Here is a 14,180-nt window from a genome sequence, read left to right as displayed (position 1 = left end):
TTTTCCCTCCTGCCTCCGATCTCCAGTGCTCCACCAAAAGTCCATCTGTGCCTCTTTGGAGCTGGAGATAGGGCTGCAAAGATGAAAACCAAGGCCTGGGTTTTGCCCAACCAATCAACAACTGCTTGAACCTTCCTTGTTCTCAATCTCTCTTTTCCAACTTCTTCCTTCTCTTCACAGTTCCAGTTAGGAAATGGGAACAGACATAGCCTACAACTCCTGGGAAAGTTTTGAGTAAGGTTTGGTGCTGTTTTTACCATCCTGGGTTTTGTTTTGTTTTTGTTTTTCCAAATCTGGGCCCCTATATCCTGGGCTGGCCTAGAACTCATTATGTAGTCTGGGCTGGTCCAATGCTTTTAGTCATATTTCTTAAGTGCTGGGAACCTATGCGTGACTCACCATCCTCAGGGTCACCTTGAACTTTCTTCATTAATGTTGAACAGGATGTCCCACGCTCAAGTTATGTAGTGGGCCTTCAGGGTCAGAATGGTGGAGACTCCTAAGAGAGCAGAGGCAGCCAGAAGCAGCTGGGCTGGAGTAAAGGTTGGGGCCAAGCAAGTGGCCAGAGGTTTGGTCACTGGATGACTGCTAGCTAGGGGTTCCAGCTCTACTTGAATGTCTGAAACGGAACCTCTATCCTCGTTCTCCAAAAATACTGGTGGACCAATGAGAACAAGGAACATCCAGCATCCTCGGACTTGCAGAAGGGCTTTCTTCCAGTGAAGGGGCCACGTTATAGGAGGGACCTATAGGCCTAGCTCTCTCTGATTGCATGAGAAGCAGAGCTTCCTCCTCAGCCACAAGAAACAGCCTTCATACCGCCTTCCTTCTGGATTCTGCTTTTCAGCCTCCCTGTCCTGTATCTGCTACATACATCTTTCATACCATATGTCGTAGCTCTCCAGCTAGGACCTAATCATCATTAGGTCCTAGCTGGACATCTCCAGGAAACCTAAATCATAACTAACCAGAGCAGAAAAGATGGACATTCTCTCTGGTTTCTCATCTATCTTCCTGGTCTCCCTGCAGCCAATCAGCCTTTAGATTCCAACCTGTCTGGACTCAGAAAGCAAGCACAATTGCTGGGCACCAAGCCTGGCACTTCTAAAGAACTGCTCCTTCAAGAGAATCGCTGGCAGGGGCTGGAGGGATGGCTCAGAGGTTAAGAGCCCTGACTGTTCATGCAGAAGACCCAAGTTCAGTTCCCAGCACCCGCATGGTGGTTCATAGTCTCCCATAACTCCAGTTCCAGGGGATCCTATGCCTTTCTTCTGGCCTCTGTTGCCACGGCATGCACATAATGAACATACATGCATGCAGGCAAAACACTCATACATATTTTTAAAGAACTAATAAATCTAAAAGAGTCCCCGGTGACTTCATGGGTCAGCTAGTGACCAATACAGGAAGAAGTTCCAGAAAATTATACTTATATCAGCCTGCTCCCTGTGTCTGTAAGAGCCTCTATTTTCCTCCAACTGATAGACACATCTTTGTCCTCTTGTCATACTTTGTTATCTGTCTGTCTATCTACCTACCTACCTACTTCTATAATCTGTCTACCTATCTTATCTCTCTACTTACCTATCTCTATCCTCTACATCAGATATCAATTTCTAGCATCTGTCTCTATTATCTATTTCATCTATCTATCTATCTATCTATCTATCTATCTATCATCTCCATCTATCTGTCTGTCTATCATCTATCTACCAATTTGCCTATCAACCCTCCTATCTACTTTGGTTTATTCGAGACAATGAATCCCATAGCCCAGGCTGACCTCAAACTACATAGCTGGGAAGTAACTTGAATATAATTACCTCCCTGCCTCCACTTTCTACTTGCAGGCATAGTAGGTGTACACTATCACCAGTTTCATGTGGTGTTGGGGACTGACCTCAGGCCTTGCATGTGGTAGGCAAGTGCTTTACCAACAGCTATATCCAAGCCTCGTCACTCTGAGGGTAAGAGTAGTAGAGCAGAAAGAAGCCCAGACCTGATGCTCCATTTGGCATTTCCCTTGATATCTCAGTGTATCAAGATCCCGGTGGGACACCCATGTCCCCTTCTCCCTGAGAATTCTTTGAGCTAGACCCTCTCATCTTACCTGTCGCCTCTACCTCAGCAGGAGGCTGGGGAGTAGAAAGATGTTAAGCTGTTTTCCCAAAGCCCAGGCAAGCCTCGACTGGCCTGCCAGGGCCCTGCTAATCTGCTTCATCACCGCAGGGAAAAAATTCTAATCGGAAAGCACTGGAAGGACCAGGCCCACGTGGGGGAGAGGAGCGGTGTTGATTTTATTCCAGTGCTTAATTGGTATAATTGCTGTCTTCCGTCTGCCAAACCAGAGTTGGGGTTGGCTCTCCCACCTGCGGGCAGGAGCAACTCTGGAAGTTCTTAGTCCCCAAAGGCAGGTTCTGCTGGCAGTACAGAAGCCCCCGTCAGCTCCTTCCACCCCAGGTAGTAGGGAAGCCTACTTAACCCCAGAGGCCTAGGCACCCTAGTGGAGCCTGAACCCTCCCTCAAAGTGCCTGGAAGGTTTTCTGCAGAAAGTGTCCATCCTATGAAGGAGACAGGTGGGGGAAGAGTGGGAGAGATTTCTTTGCAGCAGGGTGCTGACCCTTGCACGTCTCTAAGAGTCAGACCACCCTGGTGGTGGTGGTAGTGTTGGGGGATTAGAACTGGCTTACTGCTGTTCCCTGGGGCAGGAGGCTTGAGTCAGTTGTTAGCCTCGCAGCCAGAGCCTCCAAGACCTACCATTGCCAGGTGCCCTGCTCCTCCCTGGGTCACCAGAGCACCTCTAGACAGGCTATCTGTTAAAGGGATAGAAGAGGGAGGGTTCCAACGAAGGATATCAGTGCCATACACAGGCTAAAAGGAAGGGATGTGTGGCTGCATCTAACGGCTAACCCCCTACTCTCCGTACAGGATCAGAATTGCCAGGTAAAACTCAAATACATTTCCAGATTTCTTTTAGTGGGGCTCAGTGGCTAAAAGCACATATTATCCTCGAAGAGGACCCCGGTTTAGTTCCCAGCAGCCACATGATTCACAAACCATCCCTAAACCCTAATCCAGGAGATCTGATGCCTTCTTCTGATATCCATGGGCACCAGGCATGCATGCAGTACACATAAATACATTCAAGAAAAACACTTATACACATAAAATAAATAAATCTAAAAATTTTTTAAAGATTTTTTTATTTGTAAATGGCATGCATGTGTATTTTGACATCTGTGGGTATCTGCATGTGACTGTAGATGCCTACAGGGACCAGAGTCATCAGATTCCTCTGGAGTTGGAATTGCAGACAGTTGTGAACTGCCTGACAGGAGTGTTGTGAACCAAACTCAGGTCTTCTGCATGAGCAAGATTTACTTTAACTACTGCACCATCTCTCCACTCCCTAAAATAAAAATCTTGCCGGGGCAGAGGACACTTATCCTTTATCTGATATTTAAATTTTACTGGGCATGGTTTTACATGGGGCAAATTTTGGTTAAAAGTCTTCATTCACATGAAATTCAAATTTGACTGGCCAGTATGTATGCTGTTATTGCTGCTTGTGAGACAGGGTCTCACTATGAAGCCCAAGCCTGCCTTGAACTCCAGGCAGTCCAGGCTGGCCTTGAATTCTTGATCCTCTTACCCCTTTCTCTAGGTTTTGGTATCTCAGGTGTGTCCCTCTGTGTCCTTCTAGCAGCATGTGTTTCATTCTCTGTACCCAACAGTACCATCCTGGGTTTGCTCCATCACAGAGCCCAGCTGGTGTGAGTGGAATGTGTAACTTCCCTGATCACCTCTAACATGGATACAGGCTAGAATGGTTTCATATTCTTGTCCTATTTTTCTCTGCTTGCTGATTTGCTTGACTTTCTACTTTGGCATTTCCCCATTCCCAAGCACCAGGAACAGGGATACAAATGCCTGTGGTCCAATGGCCTAGAACAGCTCTACCATAGATGTGTGAACGCTAGGAGATGTGTGAGCTATAGAGGCGTCCTGGCTCCCTGCCCAAGGAGAAGGAGGGCTGGAGGCTCCTGCAATCTGTCTTTCCTTGAGAGGTGAGGAGAAGGAGACCTTTCTGAGTGAGGTTGAAACACAGGGCGCAGGAAGTCTTTGGATGCTAAATGGCTAACCTGGTTGCAGGGGCTCTACCCAAGCTCTCTTATTTGTGGTTTGCACAAAATGCAGGACTATAGTGTGCAACATGGAATCATGCAATGCATGTGCGAAGGCATACATGTGTGTTCATACATATCCATTCACACCGAAGTGACTTTCTGGAGTTGGCAAGCTGCCAAGCCGGATGAATTGAGTTCAGTCTCCTGAGTTGGGTGGGACTCTGAGACCCACATGGTGGGATGAGTGAGCTGACTCCTGAAAGTCGTTCTCTGACCTCCACATGTGAGCCCACAAACATACGAAAGTAAATAAATAAATGCAAAACAAGTTTTTTTTTTTAATAACTGACTTCTATCCATCTTAGGCTCACAGGATTAAAACTTGCCCCTAACCCATCCCCCACACATCCTGTCCCACTTCTTGTCTCCCTTAAGTAGGTGAGCAGGTTCTCGCCTCCCTTGATGTGTCTGGAGTGTCAGCATCACACAGTGGAAACATTCACGGATTTGAGTGTCAGCAGACAAGGGTTCAAATCTCATGACTGACTCACGAGCTGAGTTGTGTGATTTAGCCCAATCCCTGTAAAGTGGGGGTAGTTAGAGCCACCTTGTGGTAATGTTGAGCAGACACAGGTCACATACCCTGCATCTAGCATATGACAAGTGTTCAGAAATAGAAATAGTGACTACTGGTTGGTGGTGTCATGGTCGTCACTGCAGAGCTGCCTGAACTTCAGAGAAGGTGACATCACCCATATGGGGAAGTCAGGGTTCATGGCTCTCTGAATTTACCCATTATACAGCCGGTGGTAGAGGGCAAAGTTCAGGCCTGTAGACTGGCCAGGTCCCAGCTCCCTGACCCCTAGTTAGTGTTCTGCCCCTAATATTACCCTTCCCCAATACTTCAGTGGCCCTCACTCCAAGGGGGCCTTCTTTCTTCCCTCTCCTTCATTTTATTTTATTATTTGGACTTTTGGAAGAGAAGATGTCTTGGAAATAGGATCTTCCTTAGCCCAGGCTGGTCTCCTGAAGTCAAGAATGACCTTGAACTCCTGAGTCCCCAGCCTCTACCTCCCAAGTGCTTAGATGATATGTGCCACCACACTCAGCTTTTTCTTTCTTACATATTAATTGTATAAAATATTTGGTCTTGCTGGGTGGCAGTGGCACATGCCTTTAATCTTAGCACTTGGGAGGCAGAGGCAGGCAGATCTCTGTGAGTTCCAGCCAGCAGCCTGGTCTATAGAGTGAGTTCCAGGATATCCTGAGCTACACAAAGAAACCCTGTCTCAAAAAAAGATCAGTTTTGTCTTGATTCTAAAGCAAAAATAATGATGTTCCTCATTGGCTTAAAAAGGAGGAGTGAATCTGGGTGAGAGGCGAGGTGAGGGAGGGGTGGAGATGGGAGGGGCAGAGGGGGGGGGAACTACTGTAGGGATGTAATATATAAGGGAACAATAATTTTAAAAATCTGAAGAAAAAAAAAAAAACAAAAGCAAAAACCCCAAACCTCACCAGGCACCTCACCCCTTCTTGTCTACATATTTTTTCCTGGAAGCCCTACATTGTTTCAGGACTCCTTTATTCCATATTTCCCAGATGCTGTTTGCCCTGCTTGGGGTGCCTGCACTTCCTCACCAGACTGATGGCTGCCAGGTCTCGATGCCAAGGTCACATTCTCCTGGTGGCCTTCCCTGATGGCCTGGACTGGGCGTCACAGTGCTCCACTGTGACTGTCAACCTGAATTTCCTAATGACTATGAGGTCTGTGAGGAAGATATGCTATCTTCTTGGCAGTTGCCATTTCAACAACATTATCCTTGACACAGTGCTCGGCGAGGGCTTTAGACCTGAGTGGCCTCTTCCTCAAGGCGACAAGTAGTATCTCCTAATGTGGTGGTTTCCACATCTGTCTAGAAATATCTATGACATCTTCAGGGGTGAGCCCCATCCCCACCTCAGTCCTTCTAAGATCTTCCAGGAAGGAGTGAGCCTATATTTTCACGGGATTCCCTGCGGTCAAAGCTATCACATGTACAGAGGATCATGTCTCTGGTGACATGAATCCTTATGAATAGACAGCACTCACTGCCGAAATTGCTAGCTTTGTCATGTTATTTTAAAAATTAATTATTTTAATTATTACACAAAATGTGTTTTATTATGACATTTTCATAATGCATATCATTGTTCTCCACTCATATTTTCCATCCCCCACTACTCTTCATTGAACCTCCTGCTCACTTCTGCTGGTCTCTCAATGGCCTCACCTTCTTCTTTTAAAAACAGATTTGTTTTACTTTTGTGTGTACAAGTGTTTTTCCCGCAGATATATATATGTATGTGTATGTATGTATGTATGTATATGTATATGTGTATATATATGCTTGTAATATAAATACTTTTGTATGTATGAGTATTTTTCCTGAGTATATATATCTACATATCATCTATATATCTATATAGATATATATCTTTTTTCATACATATCTTTCTACATAATCTACCTACCATTTGCATGCAGTGCCCGTGGAAGTCAGAAGAGGGTATCAGACCCCTTGAAACTAGAGCTACAGATGCTTGTGAACCACCATGTGGGTGCTGGGAACAGAACCCAGGCCCTGTGTAAGAACAAATGCTCTTAACTTATGAGCTATCACTCCAGCCCCACCTTCTGCTTTAATGCCATATAAACATATAATGTGTATGTATGCAGAGTTATAATTACATTATACATGAGAAAAACAGGCAATATCTGTTCCTCTCTCCTTGTCCCATTACCCTCTCTTGTTTCTGCCCCCTTTAGACTTTTCTCCAATCACATATAATATTCCTTCTACTTTCATATCATATTATGTATATATCCATTATACCTATCTATATCTATGCATGTATGTAGATAAATACACACATTGTTTACTTATTTACTTTTTGCAGTCTTGAGCATAGTATGGAACTCTTTTGCCATTGAGCTATATCCCCAGTCTATACATATTATATATTTAGTCAGGTTTCCATGTACAATAGAAACCTTTTATATGTTATTTGTCTTTCTGAGTCCCAAAACATAATCCTCATATATATTTCACTGATATTGAGTAACTTTTCGTGGGTAAATAAAGATCCATTATCTTTATCCGCTCGCCTGTTGATGGACGTCTACTTTCCTTATCTTGGCTATTGCAAATAGCAGTGATAAATACAGATGTTCAAGTACCTCCGACCATCTATGCTGATGTGGTGGGAGGTCTTTCCTAATTGCAGCCTTCAGAGTGTGTCCTAATAAATTTTGTCCTCATAGCCAAAGGTTGTATGTCAGCCTGTCTCTCAGAGTCCCCTTGATGCCTATCTGGGGAGTTTCTCCCAGGGATGCAGGAGACCATCAGGGATGGTTCTACTCACGTAACTTAGGCAAGACACAGAAGCATTGCTGACCTTTTCCAAACAGGCTTGTTCTATTGGGATAAAGGAAAAATCACTTCTTCCCACTCTTCCAGTCAAGCAACTTCCCTTTTGGATTCAGGATTGTGGACTTCAAGCTTTGTGAACAAGACCTGAGGTTTCCATAATGGATACCAGAAGTCTGTGTGGGGGAACCATGGCTCAGAGCTGAGGCCCCTTCAAGACAGCAAAGTCTAAGCATAAATCCAAGAGTTTATCACAGATCAGTTTGTCTTTGCTCCCTGTGCAGGACAACAGAGTTTCAGTCTAAGCCCTAGACTGAGAGGCAGAAACAGTAGCATCTCAAGGCTTGAGTAGACCTGTGTAAAGATAAGGTTTCTTATTCTGTCTATCTTACAGAGCTAATACATCTTCTAGAGACCATATCAAGTGTTTTGTGTCCTGGAATCTCTGTGCACATAGTCACCCATTTTTCCTTTACCTGTTCTCAGAAGCAGCAAATAAAGGGTGTCTCAGTCAGTTATCTGTTGCTGTGAGGAAATTCCACGATCAATACAACTATTATAAGGAAGCACATAACTGGGTACTTGCTTACAGTCTCAGAGGTTTAGTCCATCACTGTCATTGCAGGGAGCACAAGTCTGCTTGAAGCAGGTCAGCAATGCTTCTGTGTCTTGCCTAAGTTACATTAGCAGTACCATCCCTGATGGTCTCCTGCATCCCTTGGAGAAACTCTCCAGCTAGAGGTGCTGGAGCAGTAGCTGAGCGCTACATCCTGATCTATTGGCAGAGTGAGAGAGAGAGAGAGAGACAGAGAGAGAGAGAGAGAGAGAGAGAGAGAGAGAGAGAGAGGCAGAGGCAGAGAGGCAGAGAGGCAGAGAGGCAAAGAAAGAGAGACAGAGACAGAGAGAAACTGAGATTCTGAGACTTTGGCTTGGTATGGGTTTTGAGGTTTCAAAAGTGACACTTTTCCTCCAACAAGGCCACACCTCTCAATCCCTCTAATCCTTTCAAATGGTGCCACTCCCTGGTGATTAAGCATTCAGATATATGAGCCTGGGGGGGGGGTGTCACTCTTTTTCAAACTACCACAAAGGGTTTGCTGTATGTTTGTACCTTCATCAGTTGTTAATGAATCTAGGAGCTCTAGGGCTTTGACAGGAGCCATACAAAACTTCAAGATCTTTGAGGGGTTAAGGAATAGGTGGTGCAAGGGATAGGTGACAGGATGGCTTACATTTTTGAGGAAGCATTTTCTTTAGTTATGTCTAGAAGGGGAAAATTTCCTCTGTCACTATGGGTAACAAGTCCATTAATCTCCTCGGGGTGGACAGGATTGGGGAAAATGTCACACTCAGGGCAGGGAGCTAAGGATGCAGGGAACTACTGGTTATCATAAATAGGCTATGGCTTCTATGTTGGATCTGAGAAGAACATTTAAGGCCATAAATAGAAATACCATGAAGGATCAAGAATTGTGGGTTGGAATATTGAAGAGGTGGGGTGCATGGTAAGTGGTACTGTAGAGTGCCTATTGGATCTTTTCTAGCCCAGCTCATCCCTAAAGCTTGATCAGTATCTGCGTTGGACTGATCCCTTTTCATCTTTCTTTTCCTTCCACCAGGCGCCTAGATGCTAACCTCATCTCCCTGGTCCCTGAGAGAAGCTTTGAGGGGCTCTCCTCCCTCCGCCACCTCTGGCTGGATGACAATGCACTCACAGAGATCCCTGTCAGAGCTCTCAACAACCTCCCTGCCCTACAGGCCATGACCTTGGCTCTCAACCGAATCCACCACATCCCTGACTACGCCTTCCAGAACCTCTCCAGTCTTGTGGTGCTGTGAGTTCTGTTCCTGTCCCCACCCCCTGCAGGGATGGGAAACTGCGTTGTTTTCTCCAGTTGGGTCTGGAGCTTTGCTCTTCTTTGCATGTTGTCAAGCCTTCTTGTTTCAGTTTCTGCTCTGTAGACAATGAAGATGACCATCCCCTGTTGACTCTATAAGATGATCTCAAAGCCAGATGACATTAAGCCCATAGAAGTATTCTGAGAGTCATTTAAGGGATTATCATTATAATCAGAAGCAGAAATATTTTTGTTCTTTTATTTTCTTACTATACAAGTATAATAACCACCCCATGCTAATTGAAACATAAATCAAGTGTTTCTTAAGTAATTCCCACCACAGTTGACAATCAAAAGATGGAGTCATATGCTTTGGCATAGGGATAGGATAAATCCATCTAAATTTGCAGGCCTAAAGAAGCAGGAAAGGCCATCACATGTAATTAGATGTCAAAGCCCCAGCAGGGTAATTACCTGGGAGATAGCATCCCTGGCAGGGATAGGGGCTGGGGTTAACTCTGTCTTCCTAGTGGGAACTTTACAGTGCAAATTAGCTTCTAGCTAATTGCTATGAATGATTGGTAAGTTCATAGTCTAATTACTAAGGGCTTGGAGGTCATGTGTAATTGCTCTGGGTTACATACTAATTGCTGCAGGAACATGTGTGTCAGTGACTCTGCTAAATAGCAGCATTGCCTCCTTCGTTTTTGGAAACCTGGTGTGGTTTTCTAGGCCGGTGAGAGTGGATGATGCTGAGTTCCACGTGAGAGATGAGGACATGGGTAGTGATTTAATTGGCTAACGTTCTGTCTTGGGAACTTAGAGAGCCAACACAAATGTTCCCAGTGGAGTCCACTCAGTCAGTGTGATCAAGTCTCTGTGACAGACAAGATGACTGGAAAATGAGAACTTTAGGATGGGTCTCTGCTACATGGGCAACTTACAGAGCTTCTGTGTGTGTATGCTGAAGGTCACAGAAGGATGAGGCTGGCCCAGAGGGCTTACAATCTACATTCCTCTGTGAGGAAAGACAACCAAGGCAGTTATGACTTTTGTTGCTATAGCTAAGTGGTGAAGTCAGATCCGTTGCACAGGAGCAGCGGGGAGGCCACACATCTGTGGGTGGGAAAAAGAAGGCTTCTGGGGGAGACAAGACTGCAGCTGGACATGGAGAGACCGTGGGACTGGACAAGCAAAGGGGACTAGAGCATTAAAGACATGGTGGAGGAGACAGAATGTTTGGCCATTGGTGAGTGGGGCCATCCAGCTGTAGCAGAGAGTCCTTGTGCGGAATATGGGAGAAAAGGCTCAGGAGGTGACTTTGGGGACAGACCATGTCAGAGCAAAGACTTTGGCTTTATTGGCCAGTTGTAGAGGGAAGCTTGCAGGTTTTCAAGCAAATGTTAAAAGGAGATATTTTAGGGTGGTTAGAGTGAGGGATGGATGGAGACACAGGGAGACCAGAGAGTTCTAATGTGCTCGTGTATCAAACATCAGCTTCAGAGGCAGCAGAAAGAATGGGTGGGAGTGTGCTACTGGAAGGGCATTGTGAAGGAAGAATTGATCTACCTCTGAGGTTTTTCATGGAGCAGAGGACCAAGCAGAAAAGGTGTCACAGAACTTCAAGGCTTGGCTGGAAGTTAGGAAGCTGGCATGAGATTCAGGCCCAATATAGATCTAGAAGATGCGAGGGCCCACTGGGTATATATAAGAAGGGACAATTAAAGGAGAAAAGCTTGTGCAGAGGAGCAAAGCTGAAACACACCAGGTCCCTTGGCACAGGGGGAGGCTCGAAGCTCACTTCTCTGTCTCCCATTAGTGTGTGAAAGAGGCTTTTGAGGAGGAGGGATAATGAAGGCAAAGAAGACTGGAGGATGCTGTCCCTGGACTTTGAGATGTGCTGTGGGGAAGCCCAGGAGGCAGATAAGGAGGAATAACCACAACAGGAAGCAAGAACAAAGTTAGTTAAAATAAAGGGGGTAGGCTATGTGGTGGTATGTGCCTGTGCACACTTGTAATTCTACAACCTGGAAGGCTGAGGCCGGAGGATGACAAGGTAGAGACCAGTGTGGGTTATATAATGAGACCATACCTCAAAACAAACAAAACAGAGGTACACATATGTGGATGGGGCCTGTCGGGAGATATGGTAGACAAGTATTATGGAAGGGATTTGGTTCCCTCCAACAGAGCCTGTGCCCGGGTGCCACTCTGACACCTGCGGAACCCACACTAGCATGAGCAAGAACACTATTTAGCTTCTCTTTAGTAATCACAGTAGATAATCTTATAAGCCCCAGCCTAGTCCCTGGGTGCACTGTAGGAGGTGCCAGGACTCCAGAGTGAATAGTTCAATGCAGAGAGCAGGAGGCCTGGAACTAGACGTGTAGAGGCTGAGATGGTCCGAACCAGAGCTGAAAGGGAACGAGAGGAGTCTGGGAATGAGGCAGGTAGAATACACTTGGTAAGGGTTGAGATGGAGGGGGGAAGGAAATAGTCAAAGTTTAAAAAAAAAACTCGCTCAGAAGACAAGGGTTGTTTTCCTTCAGGACCAGAAGATCCTTGAATTGGGGGCAGGGTCTGTCTTCCTGACTGGGGCTTGGTGGAGCAGGTGGGGATGGGAGCTTCACGAGGCTCACAGCCCTCCCTCCAGCTGGATGGCTCTGGTTCCCTCATAGCTCAGCAGCGTCTTTGCCAGCCAGCCTGCTTTTTACCCCTCGTAAGTGATTTCCCTTTTCCGCCTAAAGACGTTTGTAAATTCTTGAACTTTAACAGCGTAACTCAAATATGCCACAGTGTAGAAAGTTCTGCATCTAATTTTCCTGGAACAATGGATGTCTTTGATGGGAGATTCTGTTCTTTCTTCTAGAGAATTTTTTGTATTACTGTATCTTCAGGCTCATGTTCAGGGGAATTGTTTCCTTGAGAAACCTCAGTTACTAACATATCCCACACTGATTGGGTTTTTAACTGTTTTGACTTTTGTTTCACTCGGCCATGCCCACCTTGATTGTGTCCAGCTTTATCTTTTTCTTTGTTGTTTTATTTATACGTGTGCATGACCAAACGTTTGTATGTGCTCTGGGTGCATGCAGTTCTCACAGATGCCAGAAGAGGGCGTTGGATCCCCTGACACGAGTTACTGGTGGAGTTCAGTCATAGTGAGGTTGCTGAGAACTGAATCCCAGTCCTCCGTAAGAATAGCAGCTTACCTACTGAATCATCTCTCCAGATCCCTGTGTCCAGTTGTTTTTTTATATACAAGTCAACTTTCACCTTGCTTACTCTGTTCCTTGTTTCAAATTGACTAGCTCCTTTTTTAATTATTATTTTAAATAATGAAGTTTGGGGCCCCAATTTTACTACCTTAACCTACAATGTAATTTTGTAATTAATTTTTTTCTTTGAAATGTCACTTAAGTTGTTTTGTAGCAGAAGATAACTGTGATCAGTTCCCTTCTATTCCTCATTCATTAATTGTAATTTTTTTTTGTTTTTGAGGCAGGGTCTCCTGTAGCTCAGGCTGACCTCCAACTCACTATGTAGCCAAGAGTAACTCTGAACTCCTGATCCTCCTGCCTCTACTTCCAAAGTGCTGGGATTACAGGTTTTCGCTACCATACCCAGCATTAATTGTATATTTTTTGAGGCTTGGAACTCTGCTTCCTTGCAATCCTCTTCTCCCTTTGTTGACCTGTGGTTTCTTTTTTGGGGAGACCCTTGGGAAGCTCTGGTCCAACACATCATCTCTAGGCTCGGTTGGTTGTCTTCTCCAAGCTGTAGTGTATGAGTTAAGTCCAAAGAAGTCGCTTCTGTCCCATTCTGTACTCTGGTGGGGTGGGTGGGAGAGACGGCATGCGCTGAGGTGGTGGCCAGTCTTGGGGAGGCCACCTTGATCCTCCGCCACATCATATTAAGTGTGGAGTTCAGCCCCTCTGCCCATGGGGTACCACTGGGCCCCACACACCTATGGCTCCCTCCTCCATGAATAGTCCGAAGCTTTTGGTTTACCTTCTCTTTTGCCTGTTCCCTTTGGACAACAGAATATGAAAGAAAACAGGAATATTTACATGGTTGGTCCTCACAAATTCAGGTGGGATTTTTTTTGGAGGAGGTGGGGAATCAAATCTCAGAGTTTGTTTTCTCACCAGTTCATTCTCTGATACAAGGACTTTTGAAGATCCCCAAACTTTTTTGCTTGGTCACAAGGTCTACAGTGTGTCGACACAAGGCTGGGTGCCTTGCCTGACTTTTGTTCCTTGTGAGAGACTTCAGGTGGAGTGGAGTTTGGTCTGGTTATTTTTGCTCAATTATAAGCAGGCAGAAGACAATTTTGTTTTACTCTCAGTGAACTGTTTTCCTTGGGAATCTCTCCCAAGCTTCCCTCTGTACAGTCAGGTAGCCCACGCACCTTCCCGACACCCATCTGTGCCTGGAATTCCTTCCCTCAACTCAAGCACAGCCTGTCAAGGCCATGCCGAGGATTGCCACCTCTCCTCTAAGAGGCCTTGCTTGCTGCCTCAGCCTCACTAACCTTCCAGTTCTCTCAGCATGACCACAGCTCTCTCCAGTTGTAACAAAACTTAGCCTTTAATTATATGTTGTCTGCAGTGGTTGGCTGTTGGCTCCTCTAAGAACGTCTGGCCACTGAGTCAGGCTGGCTGAGTCCTACAGAGCAGGGCCAGAGAAGAAGCCTCAGATGTGAGCCCCTATGACATCAGGTCTCTCTCCCAGTGCTTAGTCAGAGCTTGCTGGAGCCTTGGCTGGGCTTTCCTCTTCCCAGTGCTTTCACTAGGAAGGCAAGAAGG

General features: G+C 45.6%; 1 protein-coding gene across 1 annotated transcript in view; it reads left to right on the top strand.

Moving 5' to 3' along the window:
* Positions 1 to 14,180, top strand: part of Lgr6 (leucine rich repeat containing G protein-coupled receptor 6) — a 122,482-nt gene that overhangs the window by 70,763 nt on the left and 37,539 nt on the right. The window contains exon 5 of the mRNA XM_028764724.1: positions 9,154 to 9,369. Coding sequence (XP_028620557.1) covers positions 9,154 to 9,369 — 216 coding nt within the window. The remainder of the gene's footprint in view (positions 1 to 9,153; positions 9,370 to 14,180) is intronic.

This window comes from Grammomys surdaster, unplaced genomic scaffold (assembly GCF_004785775.1).
Source record: "Grammomys surdaster isolate TR1022 unplaced genomic scaffold, NIH_TR_1.0 145, whole genome shotgun sequence".
Taxonomy (NCBI): domain Eukaryota; kingdom Metazoa; phylum Chordata; class Mammalia; order Rodentia; family Muridae; genus Grammomys; species Grammomys surdaster.
The sequence above is the reverse complement of the archived record's forward strand: the minus strand, read 5'-3'. Positions and strand labels throughout refer to the sequence as shown.